At 41.3% G+C, this 26,485-nt stretch overlaps 1 protein-coding gene across 1 annotated transcript in view; it reads right to left on the bottom strand.

Annotated features, from left to right (window-relative positions):
* LOC138211269 (A disintegrin and metalloproteinase with thrombospondin motifs 2-like) overlaps positions 1-26,485 on the bottom strand; it is a 117,163-nt gene that overhangs the window by 18,235 nt on the left and 72,443 nt on the right. Inside the window, exons 4-5 of the mRNA XM_069171024.1 lie at positions 10,805-11,010; positions 742-825 (exon numbers count right to left, since the gene is read on the bottom strand). Coding sequence (XP_069027125.1) covers positions 742-825; positions 10,805-11,010 — 290 coding nt within the window. The remainder of the gene's footprint in view (positions 1-741; positions 826-10,804; positions 11,011-26,485) is intronic.

Here is a 26,485-nt window from a genome sequence, read left to right as displayed (position 1 = left end):
GTAGTTTGTGTGTGTGTGTGTGTGTGTGTGTGTGTGTGTGTGTGTGTGTGTGTGAAGGGGTGTGGTGTTTTTGAGTTCCATTGGGACTTCAGACATGTAGAGAGGGGAGAGGAAGAGATAAGGCTACAGCAGCATCACAGAGCACCTATCCAGCAATAAAATAATTTGTATCATCCATTGGGGTGATCCCTACCCTCCTCCATTCCCGCCTCATCTGGCTTTATCTCTCTTTTCCCCCTCCACTCTTTCTCTTTACAGCACAGCCATGCAGATAGAGTTACAGTCGAGAAGAAAATGATGCTCCCTATTGTCCGGTCTCTCTCTTTATGAATGAGGGAGGGCTATCATTGATTGTTTATCTTTGCCTGGACTTCCCATGATTCCGTGCTGCAGCCTACTGGGAGGAACGCTGATTGCATAACGGACAGAGTTTCTGTGTGCTTTGGTGCTGAACTGTGAAGGCGTGCGACTTGAAAACACTCTCCTGGGATGCTGCATGCTTTTAGTTCCTCTTTTGCTCAGTCCACTGGAATAACAGGCTCTGGGCATCAGCGTGTGCTGATGAGCGTGCGTGTGTGTCTGTGTGCAGAACTTGGCTGTGCTTACTGTATGTACTTAAAGTGATTGTGGCAAAAATCCCAGTATCAAAGATAGTGCTGATAAAGCGACAAAGCATCAACTCTCCAGGAACGGCATCCCAATTTGTCTTTTCAGTCGGACATGTGTGTTGTCAGGTCTTACCTTGCCATAGCCAAGCATGATAATCCGCACCAGCACCACGTTGATTTTTGCTCCCAAAGACTGATCATGGTAGATCTCGTTCACCTGGTGTCACACAGAAAAACACAAGACAGATAGTGAATCTGAGTGGCAGAAATAAAACATCTATAAATGTTTTAAATACAATACCTTAATAAGATGTAAACAAACTGTACGTTGTAATAAATGGTATTCATGATACATAAACAATTTGATCGTGCATTATGTAGTAAAGATAAAAGCCTTAGTCTAAGTCTGCAGTTGAAAATGTTAATAAAATTGTTTTAAGTACACTTATTCACTTACTAGCTAAGAACATTTTTACCAATCACACGAGTCTGCTAGATATTAAGTCAGAAACAACCGTTTAACTTAGTATCAAGATGTGAAAACAAGGAGGAACCAGCCTGGCTCTGTACCAAAGTAAAAAAAAAAATCAGCTCTAAAACTCCCTAATTAACACATTTTAATCTTGGTTGTCTAATCTGTACAACAGTTGAAGTATAGTGGCGTTATATGCAAGACTTTTCTTGGCTGGGTGCAGGGACTTCCTGGAGCCAAATTACAATTTCCTGAATATAGTTTTACATTTAATGGACAGACATGAAAGCAGCATTGGTCTTTTTATGTAACTCTAATAACCATGTTTCCTGAAATCACAACTATTTCTTTAAAACAGGTGTTTTGTTCTGGATGTTCTGTGGTTATTTTCCAGAGGGTAACTGGTCAATTGGATAAATTCAAGAATGACAAAGGGTTCTTGTGTGATTTATTAATCATACATGGATCCTTTCCTTACGTATTATAAACCAGCTATAAAGGGGTCCTTATTAGAACGTTGTAAATAGAATAAAACAAAAAAAAAAACGAGTGAGCAAGGATTTGACTGAGGTTTCCCCATCAGCAACACCGTGACATGAGTCATTAAGAAAGTGGAGAAGGAGCCAAAAAAAGAGAGAAAGAGAAGTTCAGGAGAGTGCAAGGAACTCAGTTTCCCATGAGCACAGATATATAGAAGATGAAGAAGATGCAAAGGATGGAAAGATCTTAATGCAAGGAAACAAGGTAAAGTGTGACAAGGGAGATGCAGAGAGCACTCTACTGACACACGCACACACACACACACACACACACACACACACAGAGACAGATATATATATATATATATATAGAGAGAGAGAGAGATAGATAGATAGATAGATAGATAGATAGATAGATAGATAGATAGATAGATAGATAGATAGAGAGAGAGAGAGAGAGAGAGAGAGAGAGAGACAGAGAGAGTGAGAGAGAGAGCGAGAGAGAGAGAGAGAGCGGTAAATTGGCACTGGAGTTGAGGCCTGCTGTCCTCAGTGGCTGTGCCTGGTGCCTAATGAGGCAAAGGGATGTAAAAACAGACAGCCAGAATGAGATGGCTGATGGACAGGCTGCGGAGAAAAGGGACATAAACACACTGTACACACAAACACACATAGAGGTACGGAGATAAGGAGCAAAACTGCCGACACATCCGGCAAGAGAAAGGTATGAGAGAGAGTTGAGGAATCTTTTGAATAGAGACAGAGAGGCCGAGGCAAAGAGACCAGAGGCTGGGCACAGAGGGGAGGAGAAGCAAAGAGGGAAAGGGAGAAAAGAAAACGAGTTTGGGAAGGAGTGGAAACGATGCATTCTTAGAAAACAAATATCATGGAGCTGCGGAAAAGGGCTTTTAAAAAAGGAAGGAGAGATCTGGAGTATGCTAATGCTACTTTCCATATGTGGTGTAAAGCTGGAAATTCCAACATCTAATTAGGAAAAATCCAACAGTGATCTATCAAGTCAGAATCATAATTTGTTAACCACACACTGTCTGGAATAAATTCATTTCATTGCGTCAACATATAAATATGTGTGCTGCATAAAGTAACAGCTTTACAACATGTTCAGAACCCTCAAAATAAAGTCATGTTTGATTTGCAGCACTGCATGGCCCTTGCGCCATGTGACATCTTTCAGAGGCCTCCAAGCTAAGATAACTTGCTAATGTAGTATACATTAATGATAGGGATTTCAGTGGAAGCAACAGTTGAGACCAAGAAGGTCACATGTTTTGGGCATCTGTGGTTTTCTGAGATGGAACGCTTCTATTAATGCAGTCTGTGATTAGACTGTGACACTAACTGTGACTTTCTGATTTTCAACTGTGACTGGAGCAGAGCTTTACTTGAGGGAAAGGAGAGAGTAATACTTGGAGTTTTGATCACAAGGTATAGTGCACTGGATGCTGTACTTTTCATGTGTGCCCTGCAAACCAAAATTAAGACTTCTCAAATCAGTCTTCTTCAGTAATCTTCTGACAAAACACCCAAGAGCAAGAAAAAATAAGTCCTATGGGACAGTTTCAGTGTCCTGCACAATATGTGTACAATGCCTATAGGACCACTTTACAACTAAAACATACTTTTAAGGGATTTTGTACGTCATACAAGTACTCTATCCTCTCTGACATGAACGGGACCGGCTTAAAGAACAGGTGCACATTTGAAGGGGTTCATTCTGATATTAATATTTGCCCTTTGATTAGATCCTACTTTGATTATAGTGAGTATTTTGTCAGTGTCAGTGGTATTCAGATGGTTTACCCAAGTAAAAAGTAAAAGCATTGTTCTGAGGGCCAATCAATAGTAAAGAACAAATAAAGGTCCTGCTTTCTCTAACAGAGGTATCAGCTGTTGTGTGTCTGTGTCTTTAAGGAACACTGACATCAGTGACCCTGTGTTCTGATTGGCTAACTTTTTCTGAGTGACACATACCCAGGCCAGTCACAGGTTTTCTTCGTAGCTTGCTAGCAACGCAACAGAATCAAGGCTCTGTGTTTTCCACATAAAATATGAGACAATGGGAGGCGGACATGTGACATAAGCGCGAGTTTGTGACATCACAAACTTACAGAAGGCCAAATAGCACTGAATACAGGGTGAGTGCTTTTTTTTTTTTTTTTTTACTGTTTTGACACTTTCAGAGTATCTATTTAGTACCTAAACCTGCTTTATAATAATAATAATAATGATAATAATAATAATAATAATAAAAAAGAATGGAAATCTGAATATGTGTAAAATGGGACCTTTAATACCTGTCAGATAAACGTAGTGTAAAAGGGTTATACCCAAGTAAAGTGCAAATAATTCCAGGTTTTTCTTGTATATTCACTTATTTCACTGAATATAATTGACAAAATGTCCACTGGCAGCAAGCTATGCTGATAAAATGAATGCAAATTTCTGAGTTTATCCTTGGACAGGGTAACTTTCAAACGTAACTTTAAAAAAAAAAAAAAAGTTCAGTTCCTGACATGAAGGATGGGGAGAGTTGTAGAGTGTGGGACACAGGGGAAGACAGGGGAAAGTTTTCTTCCAGCGACCTTCACTTCAGTTTCCCTACAGAGAGTCCTATTCTCTTTTCAGTTTAACCCTGTTGGAAACAATGAGTGTGTTTGTGTGTGCGAGAGAGACAGAAAGAGCTGGTTTGCGTGTCTGCAGTTTTCATCTTGCCTATCTGTCTGGCCACCTACTGCTAATTCTGCCTCATTCGGTAAACATTGGTGTCACTCCCTCGTTATCTTGGCAGTCTAAAGTATACGTAAGGAAGTGACACACAATAACACTGTGAGTGTGTGCAGTGTTTGTTTATCTGTGATGGACGTGAACACTTGGGTGGGTCAGTTTACACTTGGCCTGATCCAGCCCGTTTCCTTGACAACTGTTAGGCCAATTAGGGGCGGTTGATTTCCAGGTGACCCCGACACCATAAGTTCCACTCTAATGAGACACACATTCGCACATATACATGCAGCACATGCACACATGCACAGAAGTAGTGTAGTGTCCCTTCAGTCCCACTTTTAGCTTGATGTGTCTTCATGCACTTTAACACTTGCATACAGTTGGACACTTAACACACAGATGCTGAACACTGGAGGACAGATATGCCAAAGCAATTCATAATCCAAAACACACCCACATATTTGCTCAGATATGCTTTCCCATGCATTCACACAAACACACACACCCACACTCAGAGTTCCTTGTTTATAACTGTACAAACATGTCTCTCATTCATGCTGCTCGCTGTCCACTGACGTTGTGAAGGGCGTCACACGTCATGCGTCATTACTTACCACCCAGGCTACATACAGTATATCCACCATAGCCTAAATTCTGTATGTGTGTTAACTAATGCAGGCCAAGTCATGACAATCAGATAAATAATGCAACCAGGGCCTGTCACTTAACACTGCAAGAAGGAGCACAAATTAAGTGTGAAGGCACGAGGAAACTGGTGAGGTGAGGAACTCGGGAGTGATTACCACCAGCGAAGGATTAATCATATAAATCACAGCTATAATTCAAATTCAAATCATGATGATTTTGTTTGTTTACGCTCGTCATAACTTGAAATATAAGCCTGATTAAGTCATTTTTACAAACAAAACTCGTGTAAATAAACTTTTCGTGGCACCAGAAAACATGAATAAGTGCATGAAGAGGAAGAAGGCCACAAAGGATGTTAAAAAGGGGGTAAGTGGCGTGCTCTAAAAGAGGGACGAGGGAAGGACAGGTCAGATGAAACCTGTGAACAGCAGACAAGAACGGGTGTGTCACAAGACAGTGAAGGGTCGCTACTTTTGAGCTGTACTTTATTAGCTGCTGGCACCTCTTACACAGGTTCACAACTGCATTTAGCATTTCAGTGACACCTACTCTTTTCTCTACACATGACATTCATATGATGAAGGAGTTATTATTAAGACTGAGGATGCAGCAGTAAAACCATCACGAGGGCTTAGAGTATAATTAAGCTAATTATTGTACTAATACGAATATTTTCACATGTTCATCTCATGTGTTTTAATCAATTTATCATGGAGGGTGGGCTTCATTTAAAAGGCAATGAAATATATTTGAGAAACATTTTGGAAAATGTGCATTAAAAACACCCTCAGCTGCTGGTGAGACAGAAGTGAGTCATCACATAAAATTTGGCTTCAGCGCCACATAAATTAGATAAGGCTTTGGACAGCTTCTCTCCATCTTTTTGTCAACATGCATGGAACTATTTTAAAACTGAGACCCAGAATTTGAGCTCTCGGCTCTGACAGTGCTCCTTACATATCTGTGACACTTCCAGCTAACAAGGTGTCTATTATTACCTGGACTACATCTCCTTTCCCAGCTATTCCTACCGCCTATTAATGTGATTTTTCACTGTCTCCAGGAGCTTTGGTAAAGACAAGACCAAACGATCTGCATCACTTCTAGACAGCTCCTACAGAAATGAGGGTTATCATATACTGGAGGCATAAAAGAGCAGACAAAACGCACATCCGTATCCCAGAATGCCTCATCAAAATTAAACACACAGAGAAGACATATCCATGAAGAGCATGATTAACACTTTGTGGCACCTCTGTAAAGGTCTCCCTTAATAGGTGCGAGAGACAGGTAGACAGACAGATCACCATTGGCAACAAAGTCTATCACTATGATGGTCACCGCAGGAAGATTGCTGCACGATGGCCCCGGCACACGGCATATTTTGCAAGATTTACCACAACACTGTTGCTACAACAACATGCTCCTTTCAAGAGCCCATTTCAGTAAATTTTCCAAATTAGGTTTACTGTATCCAAATAAGTGAGAATCTAAAATGTAAAAAAAAAATAGCTTTACTATGATTACAATAATATTTCTACATGTTAAAATAAAATGCAGGGGCACACTCAGTGACACAAAATGTGGCATTAGGATATACTTTTCGAAATAATACTGATCAAAACAAATACTTGGAGCTAATCGAATGAGGAGTCAGGCAACAAGTCCTCTACTCTAAATAACAAAATAATGGTGTAAATTGTTTCCTGATTTGATGTCCCTGTCGGCTCGATAACAAAGCTTTCAAACCGTTAAAATGATGAATTATTATGAATATGAATGTTTTCTGATCGGCCAGGAACCCTGTGGAGCTTTTGATCTCTAATAGCGCCATGGAGCACAACTTTTATGAGCACAGGTGCACAAGGGTGACGCAATACACATTCCTGCCTATGGTCACAGAACTGCACTGATCTACAGGCAGAACAAAAATATCCAGCGATGCAGAAACAAAGGGAGGAAAGAAGCAGAAGTTTGTGTTAGATATGTTTCAAACTTTTGAGAAAGTTAAACTCCAAGGATTCACACAATGAGGTTCACAAGACAACTGCATTGCAGGTTTAAAGCAACTAAAAGCACTTGGTTAAGGTTCTTCCGGATTAAGGTCCCGGACAAAAGGAACCAACAGTTGTTTGAAATGTGATAGTGGTGGTGATAGTAGTTTGTATTAACATTTAAGGGTGTGAGCTGGTTTTCAGTAAATTCTAATAACATTTCCAGCTTAAGGGTTTGGGTACGCCCTATCACTGTGATGAAGCCTCTCTTTAAACTTCAGTTGTCCATATTTGCCCATGACCCATTAATTATGATTAAATTCTCCAATACGTGTTTGATAAAAATATGTTTAAGCTTTACATTTTCTAGTCATGCCGCCTCTGCTGTTTTTCAAGAGATACTTCTTTTTTATTTTACATGGTACATGTTTGTGTATTTTTGCATGAACAGCACTGTTCCTACTGTAGCACGCGAAAGGTCACATGGTCGGACCTGTTCTTAATTCAGTGATGTAACTGAATAAAAAAGGAAAGCGTGAAACACATGGGAAAGGAGTGGGATGAAGAGAAGAATTACCAAGACACACATTAAACTCAATATAAACACGCACACATTTTGACACTCCTGTTGAACTTTGTAGACACGACTTAGCGGTTTTCTGTGGGCGTGCTTTGATGTCCTGCAGACAGCAGTGCCGTCCCCCAGCATCCACGCACGCACGCACGCTGGTGTTTACATCCCTTCAGAGGGCATTACACTGACGTAAATTAATTTCCTGGACAACGCACCCTAACGTTACCCTAAATATACCTGCTGCTCGCCTAAGTCTTACCCAAACCTTTATGTAAACCAAACCAGTAACACTTATACTTAAAGGGTTGTGCTTAAGACTGACATGACACGGTCATAACTATACATCACAGCCGTCCTGAACATGAGGATGTCATTATGAATGTTTTCGTTAAATGTCATTTGATCAATTACGTCATTTTTAATGAAAAGTTGTCATTGTCTGAGATTTGTTTGTGAGCTTGACATTAACCAAGACAACATAACCTTTCATACACGTGTAACCCTAATCCTACCTTGTTGAAATTATTCACAACATTGTTAGAAATAAATAGGAGTTAGGCCTAGTTAGTCGAGATGACATAACAAAAACATCCCAAACAACTTGAAGGTCACTGCAGTTTACTGAAGAGACTGAGCCAGGTTCATTCACACATTTCTCCCTTTCTATCCTGCTTCTTCCCATTCACTCAATCACTGCTTGTGTTCAGACTTCCTATTACTCCACCTACCACCACAGGACTCGGGACTCCTCGCTGGGGCAGACTCACAGGCCCTCCTGCGGAGCGCTCTGCCGGGATCTGCTCCAGCCTCCGCCTCGCCATCTATGACATCGGAGTCTTTGCCAAAACTTTGGCAAAAAATTATCCCTCCTTATATTTGTCTGGCAAAGCCTCTTCTATTTGAGTGTCTACTTTGCAACAAAAGTGTCCATTATAACTGACCAAATGACACTTGATCACAGTTGTAAACATTCATAAAGACTCCTTTATGTTCATGGCAGGTGTCATGTCAGTCTTATGTACACCCCTTTGTTACTTAAGTGTTACTACCTAATCCCACCCAACCTTCGATCATACCTTAAAGTCTACATTTTAGAATTTAAGAAATTATAGGGACTTGCTTTTGCCACCAAAAGGAAGGCAGGTCCCCACAGTGTGACTAATTAAACATATTCATGTCCCCAAAGCCCAGGGACACGATCCACCTTGACCCTTAGCTCACTTCAGTAGTCATTCAAACAGACAGTCAGAGAAACAGAGATGAAAGAGGTAAAAGAGGAAGATGCAGAAAGTCAGTCCAAAAACACACAAAAAGAACTGAAACACAAAATCTTTACTAAATATAATTACTAATTGGAAGGTGGCTGTAAAACCGATGCTCTAACAAAAGACTTAACACACTTTTTATTTGGTGAATTGAGAGCCTAAACATGACCATGTATGCAGAAAGGTTGCCTAAAGGAGAGGAGAGATCACATTTAATGTTTCTAAAGTTTCTAAACAGTTCTTGTGTTTCTTCACGTCTGGTTTAAAATTAAATAGATAAAATCTATTAAACTAAGTTAAATTAGTACAAAATTTCACTTGTGGGGAAAAGTAATATCAATATACTAATGCTGTACTCCAATGAAAGGGCAATAAGGAGAAGAAAAGTGTTCTCATCTTTATTGCATGGTGAAGCAATGACATGATAACAATAACTCATAGACCTGCCCTACGAATACCTTTAGATGGCATCTGCAGCAAATATATCTTCTGAAATCTCTCTCCTCATACTTAATTTACATCTTGCTAAGTATGTGCTCTCATACACCTGTGTTATCAGTCACTTTATACTTAGAAAGTGGTTTTTTTTTTTTTTTTTTTTTTTTACATCGTTGAGGATTTTTTGCCATAAACTACCCAAGACGGGGATGTGTGACAATGCGAGCAGCAGCACTGCTGAGAGCCTGGGAGGGTGAGAGAAAGACAGACAGGGAAAGAAATAAAACAGAGCAAGAGAGAGAGAGTCAGACACAGCACACCCATCCTGAAGTGAGCAAAGCAAACTTTCAAGAAGAAAGTCGCCCAGATGCCACGCGTGGGAGGCAGCCTTTATTTATTTATTTCTGTTTATCTGGCTGTCAGTAATTTTATTCCGAATGCGCTGTTTAAAATACTCCTTCTCCCTCTGTCTCTCTATCTCTTCCCCTCAGATTAGAGGGGGGCTGCGACAGGGCCACGTTTTCCCTTCTCCTATATTGTCGAACAAATATCTAAAAGGGGAGGCAGGGAGCACAGCGGCTCTTGTTCTTTCTCAAGCGCTGAACTGAGACAAAGAGGCGTGGTAGGATTTGTTGCTCTGTGCTCGCACCTGCTTAGCAGTCGGAAGGTTGGTTCCTTGCGCAGTGGGTCGCAGCACAGGCAAAAGCAAACAGGAGCGCGCACACACAAACGAGTGCATGCAAACAGCACTCTCACCACAGGTTTAATTTGCAAAGATTAAAGTCTGCAGTGAGTTCAGTGTCACACCAACACACAAGCACATGTACACACACACTTGTAACAACACCTGGGAGTGTGAGTGCTAAGTGTTGTTGTGGCCTGGAGCGTACTACCTGCTGTTTCTCTCTCGCGCTTTCTTTTCTCTCTGTCTCTCTCTCTCTCTCTCTCTCTCTCTCACATACACACACACACACACACACACACACACACACACACACACACACACACACACACAAATGAATGATGACATGACACAAAGCCTGATGAAACGATATGTAGATAGAAGCCCCTTTAGTGCAGAGGGCTCACCTTACACACACACACACACACACACACACACACACACACACACACACACACACACACACACACACACACACACACACACACACACAACTAAAATCTCATCATATTCAGATGGAGAAGAAAGGATTACCCGCGGCTGATTGCTGGATGAGAATATGTAGGAAGGGAATTGAATCCTGTCGGTGTGTGTGCGTGTCTGTTACTTTCTTTGTTTGACCTCTCTGTGACTGACATTCCATTCAGTTTTCGCATTTAATACATTTTAAAAGTTTTGCGCATCAGCAAATCAGTGTATGATGGGTGTACATCAATACAAAATTGTATGTTGTGATTCTTGAAATCTGTCTGATTTAAGTCCCTCAAATAACATAAAATGTGAGTAATTTTAAAGGCAGGTGCTTAATTCAATCGTACAAGAAATTTCATGCACCTCTCCATCTATGTGCCTGTTTGTTTTAGTGTGTGTTTACACCTGTGTGAGCCAAAGATACTTACGATATTCATGAGTGTGAGCAGGTACTTCTGGACATGCTCCTTCCCGTGAAACTGGACCACAGAGTCATCGACGCCCAGCAGCACCTCAATGTTGTAGGCCCTGTCCAGGCTCTGTCTGCGCGTTCGCCCTGCTCGGGTGTGGTTGATGCTCTGCTCTACACCTCGGTACAGAGACTCCAGGTCCATCAGACCGCCAAAATCTGCACCTGGAGACAGAAAGATCCATTAAAACTGGCACATGTACTGGTATACTAATATCAATATCAAAGTAATTAAGTGAAAGGAATAGAACATTTTTTTATTTGGGATGTATAATTAATAGAAACGTTGATGTACAAATCACATTAAACAGCACCCAACTAATGTAATTCTTTACAAGGATATGATCATTTAAAAACATAAGCATGTAATCTGTGATCAGCGACAATCACTCAGAAACCTGGACAACCACAAGATTTTATCGGCCAATATGGGCTTGTCACAGATAGATTGGTATCTACGTTTGTGTTGTCCTATATGACATATAATGCAGAAACATGGGTTAAATTAAATTAATAATTAGTTATAATTACTGCATTCCCAATAAAGTTTACCTTTCCAGCGCACTGTTTTCATCTGGGACAATAAAGTTTATCGTTAAACTATAAAATATCCTGTCTTCTTTATATCTATTTATCAGTGTTTGATAACAACATTTGATATCAGAATTTTTTTACTTTCTAATATCAACTTCCGCTGCAAAAATCCAGTATTGGTTGGGCTCTATTGTTGTCAGAAATAAACCCAGATTCAATCACACATGACTCACAAAAAGACATTCTCATCAATGGTCGCTTACTTAATTTTTTTTCTAGTGACTAAAAGCTACAGAACAACAATGTGGCTCTTGAGATACAAAGTTATTGTCCACTGCATATTTCCAAGGGCAAAAATGAAACTCCAAACTCAGAAATACAATTAAACTAGTATTAAAAAATAATTGGATGTTACACTGTGACAAGCAATGATGAACATTTGCAGCCTGACAGCATGTCCCAAATTTAGGCCATATTAAAGTCTGTTGTCGTGCTACTTATGGTTACCTCATTGAGCAGACCTGTCGTGGTTATGTTTACATTATTTCACATCTGCTCAGCTGGTTCTTCCCTCTGCAGTGTAACACTGATTTCAATACATTGGTTGTGTGTTTGTTTTGTGTGTGGGGAACAAATTCGCATTGATTTACAAGTGTACATATTTGAGCTCTTGCATGTCGATATCTGTGCGTTTGCCTCCTGCTTACTTTCCAAGACACCGGTTGACAGAACCGAGCATGTGTGTTCCTTGTAACCAGTGGTAACGGTGCGGCTATCCTTCACAGATCCTCTCCTAATCAACCAAATATTTCGACTCCCATCTGAATAAAAGGAACAGATGGTGCTTGCTAAACACATGGATTAAGACAGCTCCCTCACACAGGGGCTGCCCACCCTGCTCTTTTCTTGGCTTGCTATATGCTGGCAAAAGATACAAATTTTAAACCAAACTCAATTTGAGGTTAGTCCATTGGAAAGTATGCCACCTACAGCAGCCCTGTCTGTCCTCAGATCACTAATTACTCCACACAGGTATGTCAGACTGTGTTATGCTGTTTTGACATTTCTGGATTAATTGCAATCCTGGGTTCCTAAACAACTTGTATTACGTTTTGAGTGCCTGGTCTGATCATGTTTCTTTCTCCATTTTAAATGAGGCAAAGAGCTGGAGTCAGTGAGGATACAGAAGATAAATCGTCCTGTCTCCAGAGCCAAGGCCACCCTTCCCACACGTGCTGCCTCTCTCTCTCTCTCTCATTCTCCTCGCATATGAAGGCACTGCATGGCCTTGCTCATATGGAAGCCAATGGAAGGCCAAGTCATGCCATCTCGAACATTTGGTCTCAGTGGATTCAACAAAGCAATATCCTCGCTGACTCCAGCCAAGGCCTCCCTCAGCCAAGGATGGCACACAAGGCAGCTCAAAGGCTGATGTGTGTGCATGAGTTTGCAGTTGTTTGTGTGTGTGTGAGCACTTTGTGGACAAACATTTCCAAGTGGGCTATAAATCACTGTTCCAACAGGAGTTTTAATTTAGTTGAAGCTTGGGTGCAGGGACGTCGAACTGTAACAGACCTCGTGTTTTTGACTGTGGAGCTTTATGTGGAGGTGCTGCATGCTGAGTTTGATTCAACACGCGGCATGACGGGACAGTTGGAGCTGCAGTGTTTTGACACATACAGTTAGAACAAGTGTTGAAGGAAGGAGAAAGGAAAAAAATAGATGCAAGAGGAAGACAGAGGGAAGACATGGGGAGCGAAAGAGCGATCCGCCACCTTGTCTCCCAATCAGCAAGGGGCATCGTGCTTTCCCACTCCCTCTTATGCAACGTTTCCAAGACAACGGGCTCATGGGTAAAACAACAACCACGTGGTTCACATTGGCTCCTGACTTGCTCGCAGAATTAATCTGAAAGTCTGACTATCATCCCATATCTGCCCACATTCCAGTGAGTGACAGAATACCAGCACAGAGACAGCACAGGGGCAAAGATAGAAAGTCGTACAGAGAAAGACAAGAGATTGTGAGAGGAGAATTAAAAAAAATAAAAAATTCAGCACATACTTTTATTCTGTTTTATAGCACATCTCACAGTCACTGAACATTTCTTTTCCTTGTTAGTAGAGGACGGGTTTAAGGCGATATACTTCGCAACAACCCTTGACTCTTCCTAGTTATAGCTGCCTTTAATGAGCCTGATGTCATAACCACACCATTTGCCTCTGAAGACAGGTCCTGACATTTTTACCTTTTGCTTATGTAATGTTAAGACAAAAAACAAAAAAAGAAATATGGGAAAAACAGCAATGTGTTCACACTTTAAATCCTGTGTCTTCACAAAATTGCAGTACCTTGAAAACAGTGAATGAGACAATGCAGGGACATTGCATAACACAGGGCCGCGACTGTATGGTAAGTGGAAGGTAAGAGATAACGGAAAGTCACACAAGCACAGTGGTGAAAAAGAACTGAGCTAACCAAAATTATAAAGGTGTTTGATCAAACTTTTTAAACTTCTCTGTTTCTTCCAAGTTGCAAACCACTGTGAAGTCACCCATTGGTTTGTGAGCTGACATTTTACATTAATGGTTGTGTCTCAAAATCTGACTTCTTTCACCATACTTAAGTAGGTTAACTTTGACAATGAAGCGCGATCTCAAAATGCACACTGCCGTTCCACACTCACCGGAAATGACGGTAACATTTGAATGCATCACCTGAGACCCTATTTGTCTTTTGGGTTAGTTTTAGTTTTTGTTTGATAAATTTACCTAAAAATGAACATATTCTCATTTTCTCTTGCTTTGCAGCTTCGTAACCATGATGGCAACCCGTAAAGGTGAAAAGTGTCCAGCTTTCCATACTCAATGTGTAGACCAGTGTAACTAAACTGGGTCCACATAGGGCCTGATTTACTAATGGTTTGCGTGTGTAAAGTCACATGCAAACTCCACACCACCCGCAAAAAAATGTCCAAGCTGAACTACTAATGACTGGCAGTGAGGATGACATCGTTCAAATGTGCAATTTAACACACATTGTCCATTTTGCATACGTAACATTGGGCGTTCCTGCTTGAAGGTGCAAAATACTGGGAGGGGAAATGCAAGTAGAACAATTTAGTACACACACACACACACACACACACACACACACACACACACAGACTATATACACAAAAAAACAAATCAAATAAAAATAAATAAATAAATACAGTTTGGGATGAATGGAAAAAAAGTGTCAGGGGCTTTGGAATGAAAATGAAATGAACAGTGCAACGTTATTATAGGGTGGTGTTGAAAAGTCTGACAGCCGTCGGAACAAATGACCTGCGGTAGCGCTCCTTCCTGGGCTGGAGGTTGCAGCAGTCTGCCGCTGAACGAACTGCTTATAGCTCCTACAGTCTCATGGAGGGGGTGAGAGGTGTTGTCCATGATCGATGTCAGCTTGGCTAACATCCTCCTCTCACCCACCTCCTCTACGGAGTCCAGGGGACTAAACCTGAAAGTAGGAACAGCAGAAGTGATTGCGTGTGAAAGGCTGTATTAATCAGATGCGCACATGTGGAGAGACGACTGCTCTTATTGTGGTGAGAAGGAGACGCAGGGGAACCACAGAATACGTAGAGAACGTGGTTTTACACCCGTGGAAGCATTTTGGAGATGACAGAGGGAAACATTACTCAGACATATGGTTTGTCCAGCGATGACATTCCTGAGTTATTGAATGAACTGAATGATGATTGACAGCCAACAATAAGGAGGAGCCACGAAATACCACCAATTAAAAAAAACTTCTTAGGACTCAGCATTGTCCTGCCTCTGGGTCATGCCAGCGTATCGCTGCGGAGATATCCCACCCAGTTCCGTTACTCAGGTGTGCTGTCCCAGGTACTGAATGTGTCCCGCAGAATTCGCAGGTGACTTCATAAGGCTCCCTTACATTCGCGAGGCACTGAATGAAAAGTCACCTGCTCGTGACAGAAAGAGCTGGACCTGCTGATCGATGTTTGTTCGAGGATCTCATCCTCTTTTATTAGATGACGTTATATTATTAAGCCTTTTTTTTCACCTTTTTGTTTTTCCCACAGTATTGACTTTCTTGCTAATAATCTCTTATATAGCGCTATGTTCTTGTCATATTTACATTTCTTAATTTGAATGGGATCAGAATTCCTTTTCCTTTTGCGGTCGCTCGGTGGATCTGACTGAGCCCGAGGAAACGAAACCCCGCCCACTTATACCTGACAGCACTCCAGGCACGTCAAGTCGTATCATGTAGAACCAGGCACATCCCTAATCATACCTCTTTTTGAGAGCTTATAAATGATTAATTATGGAATTATTTCAAGAAGGACGACCACAACACTGATCAGAAGCAGTGAATTTCACAAATGACACCATAATGAGTTGTGGAAAAATGTTTTTACTTCATATTTAATGAGAGAAGTTGATGCTTTTTTTATTGGAGTTGATTGGAGCCAGAGGTTTTATGGAGCCAGCCCCGAGCGGCCCGTGGTGGTATTGCACTTTAAGGCACTTCCACATTGGCTTGTCTTTTCAGACCCGGTATAAAGTCTATGGTTTCATCGCCCCTGTCCTTGCTTACACTCACAAGAACACCAACTATTTTTCTCTTGCTTCAGCTATTTTGAAACAAGTTTTTCAGAGGAAATTATGGAGGAACAAGGCACAGAAGAGCTCGAGGGAGGTGAGAGGTAGAGCTGAGGGGTGTGATGGATGAGAGACGAGAAGAGACCAGAAGGACCTTGGGTGTTGTGAGTTCCACTTCAAGCTCCTGCAGTGATGGAGAATATCTCTTTCTTGCAGAGCATCCGAGTCTGTCTGTGTGACTACGGGCGAAGCATCAGGGTGCGCTGCTGTGTTTCTCACAGTAATAACTCACATTAGCCTCTGAAAGCAAACTGTTATCACTCTCAACCTCTATGTAGGAATCTGATCATAACAATTTTCAACGTTTCTTTCTCTCACGGGTGTCATTTTCAATCCAAAACCTCCTCCTCCCACACACCCAGCCCTTCATCTCTCTTTACCTGCAACTTTCCTTTTCCTCTGCCTGTCCTTCCCACCCATTGTCAGCTCTCATTCACATTTTCACACTCTCATATGTATCCCTATATACCCTACCCCCGCCCCCAGCCATTACACTAAAACATCTCACCCTACATGCACACTCCTTCTCTCTCTCATGCACACACACTGCTCTTGCTCTGCCAGTGTTTTTATTCAGGTGTGGTATAGAGCGTGGCCTTATTAGGAGACAAAGGTTCTTTGTCTTTCAACCTTTGCAAAATGTCAAGAATGCCTGGCTGCCCGCTGAATACGAGGCTGTGGTGGTGAAAGGTGGAGGGAAGTTGTGGGAGGTCGAGAGAGTAAGGGGAGACTACAAGCCACAACAAGAGAGAGAAAATGATGATGATAATTCAGGTCAAGCCGCATTTTACTACAGAACAGCGGCCTTTGGTTTAAGGTGGCTGTTTGGCAGTCAGGTGTAGCGCGTCACTGCTCTGTATTCAGGATCACTGGCTTTGACCTACGCTGGTCATTATGTACAGTGTCATGGTAGAAGTGCTTGAAATAGTGCAAACACCTGTATTTGGATGATATTGCATGTTATGTATGTTTCATGGACCTCCAATATAACAAACTGCCAAGTATCTGTAACACAGAGCCTCATTTTTTTTTTGTGTGTGACAAGTAAATTTCCTCACTGTGGGATTAATAAAGTCAAATCTAATCTAATATAATCTAATTAATAATGGTTTTGTGAAGCAAAGCACACTCAGTCCATCGGAGGGGCTGTGGGTCCGACAATTTCTGAAACTTTCTAAAACTAACACTTCAACAATCAGAAGTGAAGCAAAATAGGAGAACAAATTAGAATTTATTTCTGTGACTCTTTTTTCAGCCTATTTCTGTCATGTTTTGTGTTTACAAACACATAAAACACGATGAATTCTATTCCATAAAGCCCAGGTGACCCTTTTTTTTTTTTTTTTTTTTTTTTTACAAAGTGGCTTGTTACGTGCTGACTAACCCTGATTCGTTGTTTGATTCAGAACAGTTCCAGATTATTAAACTGGAACAGACACAATTTATTTTTTTATTTTTAAAAGAACCCTTCAATTAAATATTGCTAAGCTTCTCTTCCACTTCCAGCGCTGGCTCTACCCTGCTCGTTTTTGGTACCGGGGACTTTTCTGTATTTTAATCTCAATTGAATATGGCACTCCCTCAATGCAGCAATGTTAATATGGCGACGCCACGTACATACCAACAGTCAATCCACTCATTAAATCACCATTTCCAAGTGAAGATAAAGCAGTCTTTGTTGTGTGGAACTACTGTGTCACCATTTTCAACACAACACAACACACACATGTTGGATCCTTTCGTCCACAACCACACAGATGAACATCTGCACCTCCTCAACTGACCACAGTTGCCATCAATTGACAATGTCCTGAGAATTAAAAAAAAAAAATTGCGCTTGCTACAGTAGCTTGGCTATTTTACAATTTAAAAGGTTTGTGCAGGATGTCCTGTGTTGTGCATGCAGTGATACTGTGGTTGTGCCAATTTTTTCTGAACAATCAGTGATCTACAGTGTTTTTACGTCACCTCAACAGAAAGATAACAAAAATAGAACCACGTACTATCCACAACTTTTCCCAATGGAAAACCAAAAAAGGGAAAAGAGTCTAGTTGAGTATAGCCTGTACCGGAAGTGGAACAGGAGCTTCACTGAAATGCAATTGATATATAGTTGTTTCAACCAATAAAACGATATTGCAAATACAGTCAGGTTTTTAGAAAATAAAGCTGGTGTTAACTAGCATGGCGGAGTGTTGAAGAACTGCTGAAAAATGACATTCATTTGTTGTAGAAAAGTAGAACATATCTGCGCAAAACTGATGTTTTATTTCAGTTCTTAAAATAAAAGTTGCCAAAGATTAAAAAGTGTTCCAATTATTTCATTAACAACATGAAAATGAGTTGCATCCTCGGATGGCTCTGAGGGGAAACTATGGAGGAACAAGGCGCCGGAGAGATTGAGGGAGGTGACGCAGTTTGTCTGTAATGAGTGATTCAAATCTATCCGGTATTTTGGTTATTTTTCAAACGCACTGCTTATTTATGAGTGACAACAGGCAGGACTCATTAGTCCTTACCTGAGTTGAAGGCTGCGTGTCCACAGGGAGGCCCACACGTGAACTAATTTGCTTACGGACACTTCTTGGTCATAGCTCCGGGCATGAATATTTTGTCTCCCCAGTGACAGCTTTATGGGTCGTCAAGGTGATGAGTAGCTCGGGCAGCGGACTGTTAATGCTGGTGCTAGCATCTGGGCAGGAAGCAACATGCCATGCTGTCCGACACAATGTCCGTATACTGAATGCTCATTATTTCTAAGCTGCCATATGACAGCTGGAAAGGCTACAGACTGAGGAACACACAGTGAACTACGGTCCCCATAATCACACTGTTGTTAATTATTTAGGTTGGCAATCAGCAATCTAATTTTACATGGACAGCTCCCGAAAGACCATAATAATTATTCATACATCAAGCACTGAACTTGCCCTATTTATTAATAACCGCTTTAGGTTAGGGTTGTTTATTTTCAACCAGGAGTTTCTATAATGCTGATTAGATGTTTTGAGTGGTCGAGCCTTGGCTGTGATTCCCATGCACAAATATCCATAATATTGAGGTTCTTCCTTTATATCTGTCTGTGTTCCCTTAAGTGTGGGAGAGGACCATTTTTATTATTGCATGAAGTAGCTTTTATAATCAGCAGGTGAGCGGGCCACCTATCTTCACCGCTCCGTCGTGTGTCGGTGTGGATTTCTGGTGGTTCTGGAGACAAGGCAACCTTTAGCTCTCCCTTCTTACATAACTGTCTGTCTGTCAGAAGCACACAGGGCTGTGGGCTGCCGGGAGGTGCAGTGGTGCACACAGATTCCCCATGTGCCCTGCTGCACCACAGTTTCATTAGTCGAGCTCAGCCATTCCTTCATAAAGTCTGTAACGTATGCAGTTACCTACACATTCATAAAGCGAAGCCACTGAATAAAATAAGCTGCACTGAGGTTTGAAACTGACAGAATTCAGTCATGATTGCACACGTTGTCACAAATGAGCCAAAATGAAGTGGCGATATTTCTCGCAAGCCGCGAGGGCGTCAATAATTACAGCAAAGAACAACAGCCCATGTAAACATCGCAAACACATCTCAAAACGCAGTAATCCAATCATCACCGAGGACAGAGGAAATATTGCTGGCAAAGATCAATCATGTCCTCAAACTCTTTCTCTTCACTCTGTGGTTGGAGCCACAGAGCCTGATGTAAACTGGAGAGCCTTAGTGTTCAATAAGACAGTAAAGCCAGGCTGATATGGGGCTTACAGCAGGTCTCATCCAGTCTGAAACTGGTCTGTCTGAGTGCCTGTCTGCCTATCCTGCTCTGTGTCGCTTTACATCAGCATCAGGACATTTATAAAGGTGTCTTATGAAATAAAAAAAAAAGGAGGAAAACATCTCCATCCACGACATGGCAACAATGATAAACCCAAAACAACACCAGTAGGCAGATGCCAGCATTTGCAGACATCACCAGTTGCCCATCTTCATCTCTTACTGTCTTAAACTTCACTGCCCGTATGCTGACTTCAGGAAAACTTGTAGAGCTATAGATTAGTCTTACTGAGAAATGACGTGCGCTTAAGAAGGAGCTAAAGAGAGAGAGAGGCTGACAGCGAGGTACAAAGTCCAGCTTACAGAGTTGCGATAAATCTCAGCAGAGACAACTTCCTGCTGGCTTGAAGGGTTTGTGGCCCCCTTGCCGCCGCCCTCCCCAACCCTGCAACACCTCTCTGCCTGTCACATCCTCCTCTAATATTTATCATACACTCTCTTACGTCAACCCTGTCTCCAAGAAATATGATTATATAAAACAAATTGTAATTTAAAGAACATAAATAATTGTGTTTTGGTTTTTATTTAACAATGTTTATTGTAGATGTAAAATGTTCACTATCACCAACCTATTTTTACCCTCAAATATTTGCAACTACAACTAAATCATAATGGAGATTTTTGTGGTTATGTCTGCGCTACTGTAAATAGTTTTTGCTCCCTTTATATTTACAGGTTTTTGACATACTAATTTGTATGCGAGTTGTACAATATGCATCCTATGACAGCTTTCAGGAAACAAAGATTTTATGCAATTTAAGATGGCTTGACTTGAGGGACATATTTATTGGGTAAATATTTACCCATATTTACCTGATAATTGATTTTGTTGCTCACTTTGGGACAGTTCAACAAGCTGTAAACACAACATTGACTTATTATCAAGTAAAAAAACTTGTTAAGGAACAGCGTATTTTTACATCCAGCAGACACAGAGCATCATTTGAAAAACTTAAGTAGAATATTTACTGCTGCTCCTCCATGTTCACCAGTTAGTTCTAAACTTTGTCTTTCTGCTGTTTGGTGCCGGGCAGGCAGTGTACCGTGTGTTTATCAACTTTTTGCCAAACAATGCTGAGGAGAGCTGAGAGATAATTAAACAGTAAAATTGTGGGCAAGAAAACAAAACAGTGAGTTGAAAGATGCAACAAAAAAAACAACCTCCACAGTCTTGAGAGGAGCCTTTCAATTTGTGTTGTACAGTACGATATGAGCAGATTTGTCTACATCTGTATGTGCTTTGTCTCTCGCTTCTGCTGTCGCCCTTCCTCTTTCTGCTCATCACCTCTGCTCTTCTAAATTCTGAAATGCATTCATCAGGCTTGCAGTGGGTTGACGAAGATGTTACATATTGTGAGACGGGCACCATGTTCACCGTTTCCTTGCCGAGATGTCACAAGTGTATGCGTTGAGGTCTTACGTAAACAACATTATGGAATCAACCAAAAATAAAAACTCTTGTTTCCACTCCTTGTTCCCGTCCTCCCTGCTCCTATCCTCATTCCTCCCTCCCTCACCCACAGCCCCCGGCAATGTCCTGTCTTGTCCTGTCCTGGCTGTGAAGTACTCAAAGAACAGCCAACACCAGCCACCTGAGACATTCAGCACCACAGTTATTATGACAGGCCAGCTAGCCAAACAACTGTCAACCTGAGCACTGTAGGGATGGAGGCTGTGAAGAAGAGGACGTGGCAGAAGAAAGATAATAGTAGAGGAGGAAAAACATGTTATAGATGAGAATAAAAAGGCAACGAGGTGAACCAAGGAAAAGATTATGATGAGATAGTGGGATTGGGAGTTGGGTTCCAACTAGTCAGTGACTACTGAGAGGAGACGTTTGACTGAAGTTATTAATCAGAGCATTTTTATCACAAGCTAAATTCTCAAGATGGCAAACAAACTATGAAGGCACAATAACAGCCAGTTTTTTAAAGCCTGGATATATTACATCAGCAACATTAAACTACGGGGATATGTTACTGCTTATGATTGCCTGATATTCACATCTTACAAATGCAGATGCTTTTATGAGCACCAGTTGTTTCTTATAATAAAATGTCTGCTCAAGATGTGCAACAGGATGCCAGACTGCTTCGATGTCTCACTCTGATCTTGATTTCATTTTTGGGAGTAACAGATTATTAACACACTATAAACTAAAACTACAAGCTCATGTCATAATAAAATATACTCAGACGGTGCCTATGTGTTAGTGCTTCAAACTGTCAAACTGCAGTAAAACAGAAGTCAGACAAAGTGTCTCTAATACAGTGTTTGTCCCCTTTAGCCTAGGTACGACAGACCCTATACTTATATGTATCTCTCTATAGGTCGTTGTCTTTATTTATTATTTAATTGAACTTTTTCACAGGAAATGGATCAAAGTGTCATGTTGGCATTTGTCCGTTTCTTCTAGTTTCCATTCCTCTTCTCTCTAATTCCCTCTTTTATTCATTAAACATACCTTTGAAAACGGTTTTGAAAGGGTAGATGTGGAGCAAGAGAGGGTGCAAGAAAGAGGAAGTCTATCTAAAGGTGTGAGACAATATGTATGCAAATGTTCTCTCAGAGCGGCTCACCAGCACAGCCGAACCCGTATGCCTGCCATAGGGCAGCTGAATGAGGATTTATCATCCAATATCACCTCATCATAAATAATAATAATAAACACATTTGCCAGAATGTAAGATAGTTATACATCATCCGTAACCCAGCCACAGTACCTAAACAGAGTAGGAAATCGGCAGAGACTATGTTGTAATGTTTTGAACAATTACGGCTTGAAGTCCTTGAACACGCCGAAGACGAAGAAGGAGGGGAATAAAAATAAAAGAGTTTTGGCATTTAAATACAGGGACACCAAGAAATATTACTGCCTCGTCGGCTTACAAACACACAGATGGAGTTTGTTTTTTCAATTGCACAGTGCTTTAGCCAGACGGGAGAGAATTAATAAGGCACTACAGTGTATCGGTGTTACTAAATTGGCGGTGTTTCATAACAAAGTCTTTCAAAGCAAATATCAATTAGAAACAATTAAAAGAACCATTCATCATTCTTACAAAGCCAGCTCTGTACAGGGAGCAGCGCCACGAGAGACGCTGGTAAAATGGAATAAAAAAAAAACATAATCAGCTAGAGCCCCTTAACATAGGCGATCATGTTGACTGAGCCGAGTTCTGTTTATGTAAAGATCACACCTCCGAGTGGGTCCACTGGACAGAAGACTGCGCACGTCTATCAAACAAACACATGGCCACTGAAGCAGAGTCTGTGCGGAAAAAGTGACAACGGGAGAAAAACGGGGAGAAGAACAGGTTTAAAATCAAGCTGTGCAGAAACTTCAAAACATAAATAACAGGACCAGGTGCATCCTCAGGCCGTCAGCACACGTGTCAGAGTATGAAGCCACGTACCGGTCTATCTGTGCACATTCTGCTGATTGACATCCAGCTTCCTTCTTTCCTGGAAAACCCACGCCAAAGCTTCCCATATTCATGTCAAAATTATATTTGCTTTGTTGGAAACCAAGGTAGATAAGATCATAATTCAAAGATGCACTGGGGGAAATCAAGCCCCATCCCATACACAGTATGTCTCCACACATCCAAATTCCCCTGTTCCCAGTTCCCCAGAGGTGATCGTGATGGCACAGGGTCAGGATACTACCCCTCCTGCCTCCCAGGCATATGGCTAATCATTGCAGCTTCTTCCGCACAGAGGTAACTCTATACTCAAGTAGGGAGGATAGGGGAGCTACCGGCATGGCCTCCCCTGTCTCTCTAGCCTAATGAAGCTCCCTGGTAATCAAATCACTGCACACATATAGGCAGATGGCAAATAAGGGAGCAACCATGAGGGCTCTTAATGGGAAAATGACAAAGTTCTTTAAACTTACCAGTGAGTTATTTCTTCTCCCTTCGCATCTATTTATCATTAACCAAAACTGACTGAACATGTGGCAACATTAGTTCAGTATGGCAAATAACATATTGCCCTATTTTCCCAGGAAGAGCCATGATTCTTAGGCCCAAAATAATTTGACCAGTCCGTAACCCTAACCTTAAACCTTCCACAACATAATGACCAATCACGGGTGTATGGCAGGCCTGGCAAGGACATTCAGTCCCTTTCTCAATGCAGAACAATCCGTCGCCATCCTAGAAAAAAACCCAGCAAATACTGCTTTGTGGTTGTACGTCTCCACCAACCAGCCAAGATGCAATTTACATCCCTGTCTATCCAGACTAATCATATGTGTAGTGAAGACTTATAAACTAATTTGGGAGATAAAAACAATTCTGATTAAACACAAGCTGTAGGCATGACAGTAGACAAAAGCTTAAAATATTGATGTTGCTTCAGAAGCTATAACCTTTAAAACATGAATGCTTCACACATCCTCAACTTGGCAGCATAAAAAAATCCATACAATCAGCACAGTTTCAAGGTGGACACCCAAGATTAGTGTCACCACATCCGACATAAATGTAAAATATGGTCACAGTCTCCCCTTCTATTCCTCAGTTATGGTGTTATGGCGACCTTTGACCTTTTGGTTATCACGTCATCATTTTTTCTTGTTAGACATTTGTGTGAATTTGTGTAATAATTAGTGTATGAATACTTGAGTTATGGCCACACATTTTCTTTGTGAGGTCACAGTGACCTTTGACCACCAAAATCGAATCAGTTTATCGTTGAGGTCAAAGTGAACATTCGTGCATAATTTGGAAAAATTCCCTCACAGTGATTTTGAAATATCATGTTCAAACACTATAATGGTCGCTGGGATAGCATACTAGTCGAATATGTTTATAACCAATTTATGATCTTATGATCATCGTAAAAAAAAAAAAAGATTTACAGCTTTTGCAGCTTCTGCAATGTGACATATTTGGGGAATGATATGGTACATGTTGGAAGGATTTAGTTATGAAAGGGACTTAAATCAAACTCTTAAGATAAGATCACTCAAACACGGGCGTGGCTTAGTAAATAGAGTGGATATGGAGCTTTAGAGGACTTGGACACTTTCCTCAAGGATGAGGGTTAAATAAATGCATAAAGCCTCCACCAAAATATAATTTTTTTTTTTGCCAACTGACATCCAAACAAACACAAACTACTTTGATATTGCTTTGTTATATTCTACTTTGACATTTCACAGTTAGACAGAGAGGGAGTTTGAGATAAAACTGCTAAAACATTAACTTTTTACATATGTAAATTATTTAATTAAACAGCCCACAGGGACAGGATTAAAGCTTTAATTGAACTAGGTCTTTCACCCTATGCACTGTTAAATTATCCAGCAGATTGACAGACATCCAGAGATGAACTGGTGGGGTCCAGTGTTTCCCCGAAGTTTTGTTAAAATTTGCAGTATGGACAGACTCGTGCTGATTCGGAGGGGATTGTGGGGAAAGAAAGGTTATTGTTGATTGTAAATACCATAAGAAGTTTTGAAACCGACACATTCTTCCCCAGTAAATTAATCTGCTGTATGTTGGGGTGAAAATTATACTCTAATCCTATTCTTAGCGATAATCCCCTCCATAGCATTCAACATTAACTAATTACCTTTCAATCAATATGCTAACAATGATTCAATCCGAGAAACTTGGCATTATCTGAGGACAACTGTTGGCAGACGACGGGCTCAGCTGCTGTGTGTGCTCGAGCTTGATTTAATAAAGAGAGGTTATTATAAAGGAATATTTTCCCTGCTCTCCCAGTCTAGGAGCTGGCAGTAAGGCCTGTCTCATTCTCCTCGCTTGGTAGAGCAAGTAATACCCACTAATCCCGGACACAGAAAGAGGCTGAGGGGGACGAGGGAGGAAGAGACACACAAAGGAAGAGCTAATGTCATTATTTACAGTTTTGAAGTCATTTCTTTAAACCGTCACCCTTAGACCCCATCATGTTAGCCTGTGGGTGTGAGAAAAAGTGTGTGTGTCTTTTTGTGTGTGTGCTTTGTCAGCAGAGCATGCCTAGTGTGAAGGACTAGACACAGAGCAAAGAGTCGCAATTCCCAACAGTGTTCATTTAGAAGGGTTCACACAGGCAGGGCAAACACACACACACATGCACAAACGCATGCGCACACACACACACACACGCGCGCGCGCGCGCACACACACACACACACACACACACACACACACACACACACACACACACACACACACACACACACACACACACACACAGAGGAAGCTCCCAGGCCTATCCTATCCAGTGTGATGTAATGAGATATCTGCTGTTTCCCATTTGAGCCTCTTCATCCTCCACAGAACAGAAACAACTGATGAGAGGAGGAGAGGAGAGGAGAGGACAGGAGAGGAGAGGAAAGGAGAGGATGAGAACTAAAGAACGAGGAACAAAAATATTCTGCTTCCGTCTTTCTCCCCCTCTCTGTTTAGGGGAGTAATATGTCTCTCTCTCTCTGTCTATCCTATTGTAATGGAGTGGGTCTCACTACGCTGCCTGAGGAAATTGCCTTATAGTCTCTTTGCCCTCTTCTATATGTGGACACGCACACACAAACAGACCACACGTACTCTCATGGCAGTGGCCCCAGTGACACTGCTTAAATATTAATGAC

The sequence above is a fragment of the Embiotoca jacksoni genome, unplaced genomic scaffold, assembly GCF_022577435.1.
Source record: "Embiotoca jacksoni isolate LCO1_2020_lvr unplaced genomic scaffold, fEmbJac1.0.p SCAF_5, whole genome shotgun sequence".
Taxonomy (NCBI): domain Eukaryota; kingdom Metazoa; phylum Chordata; class Actinopteri; family Embiotocidae; genus Embiotoca; species Embiotoca jacksoni.
The sequence above is the reverse complement of the archived record's forward strand: the minus strand, read 5'-3'. Positions and strand labels throughout refer to the sequence as shown.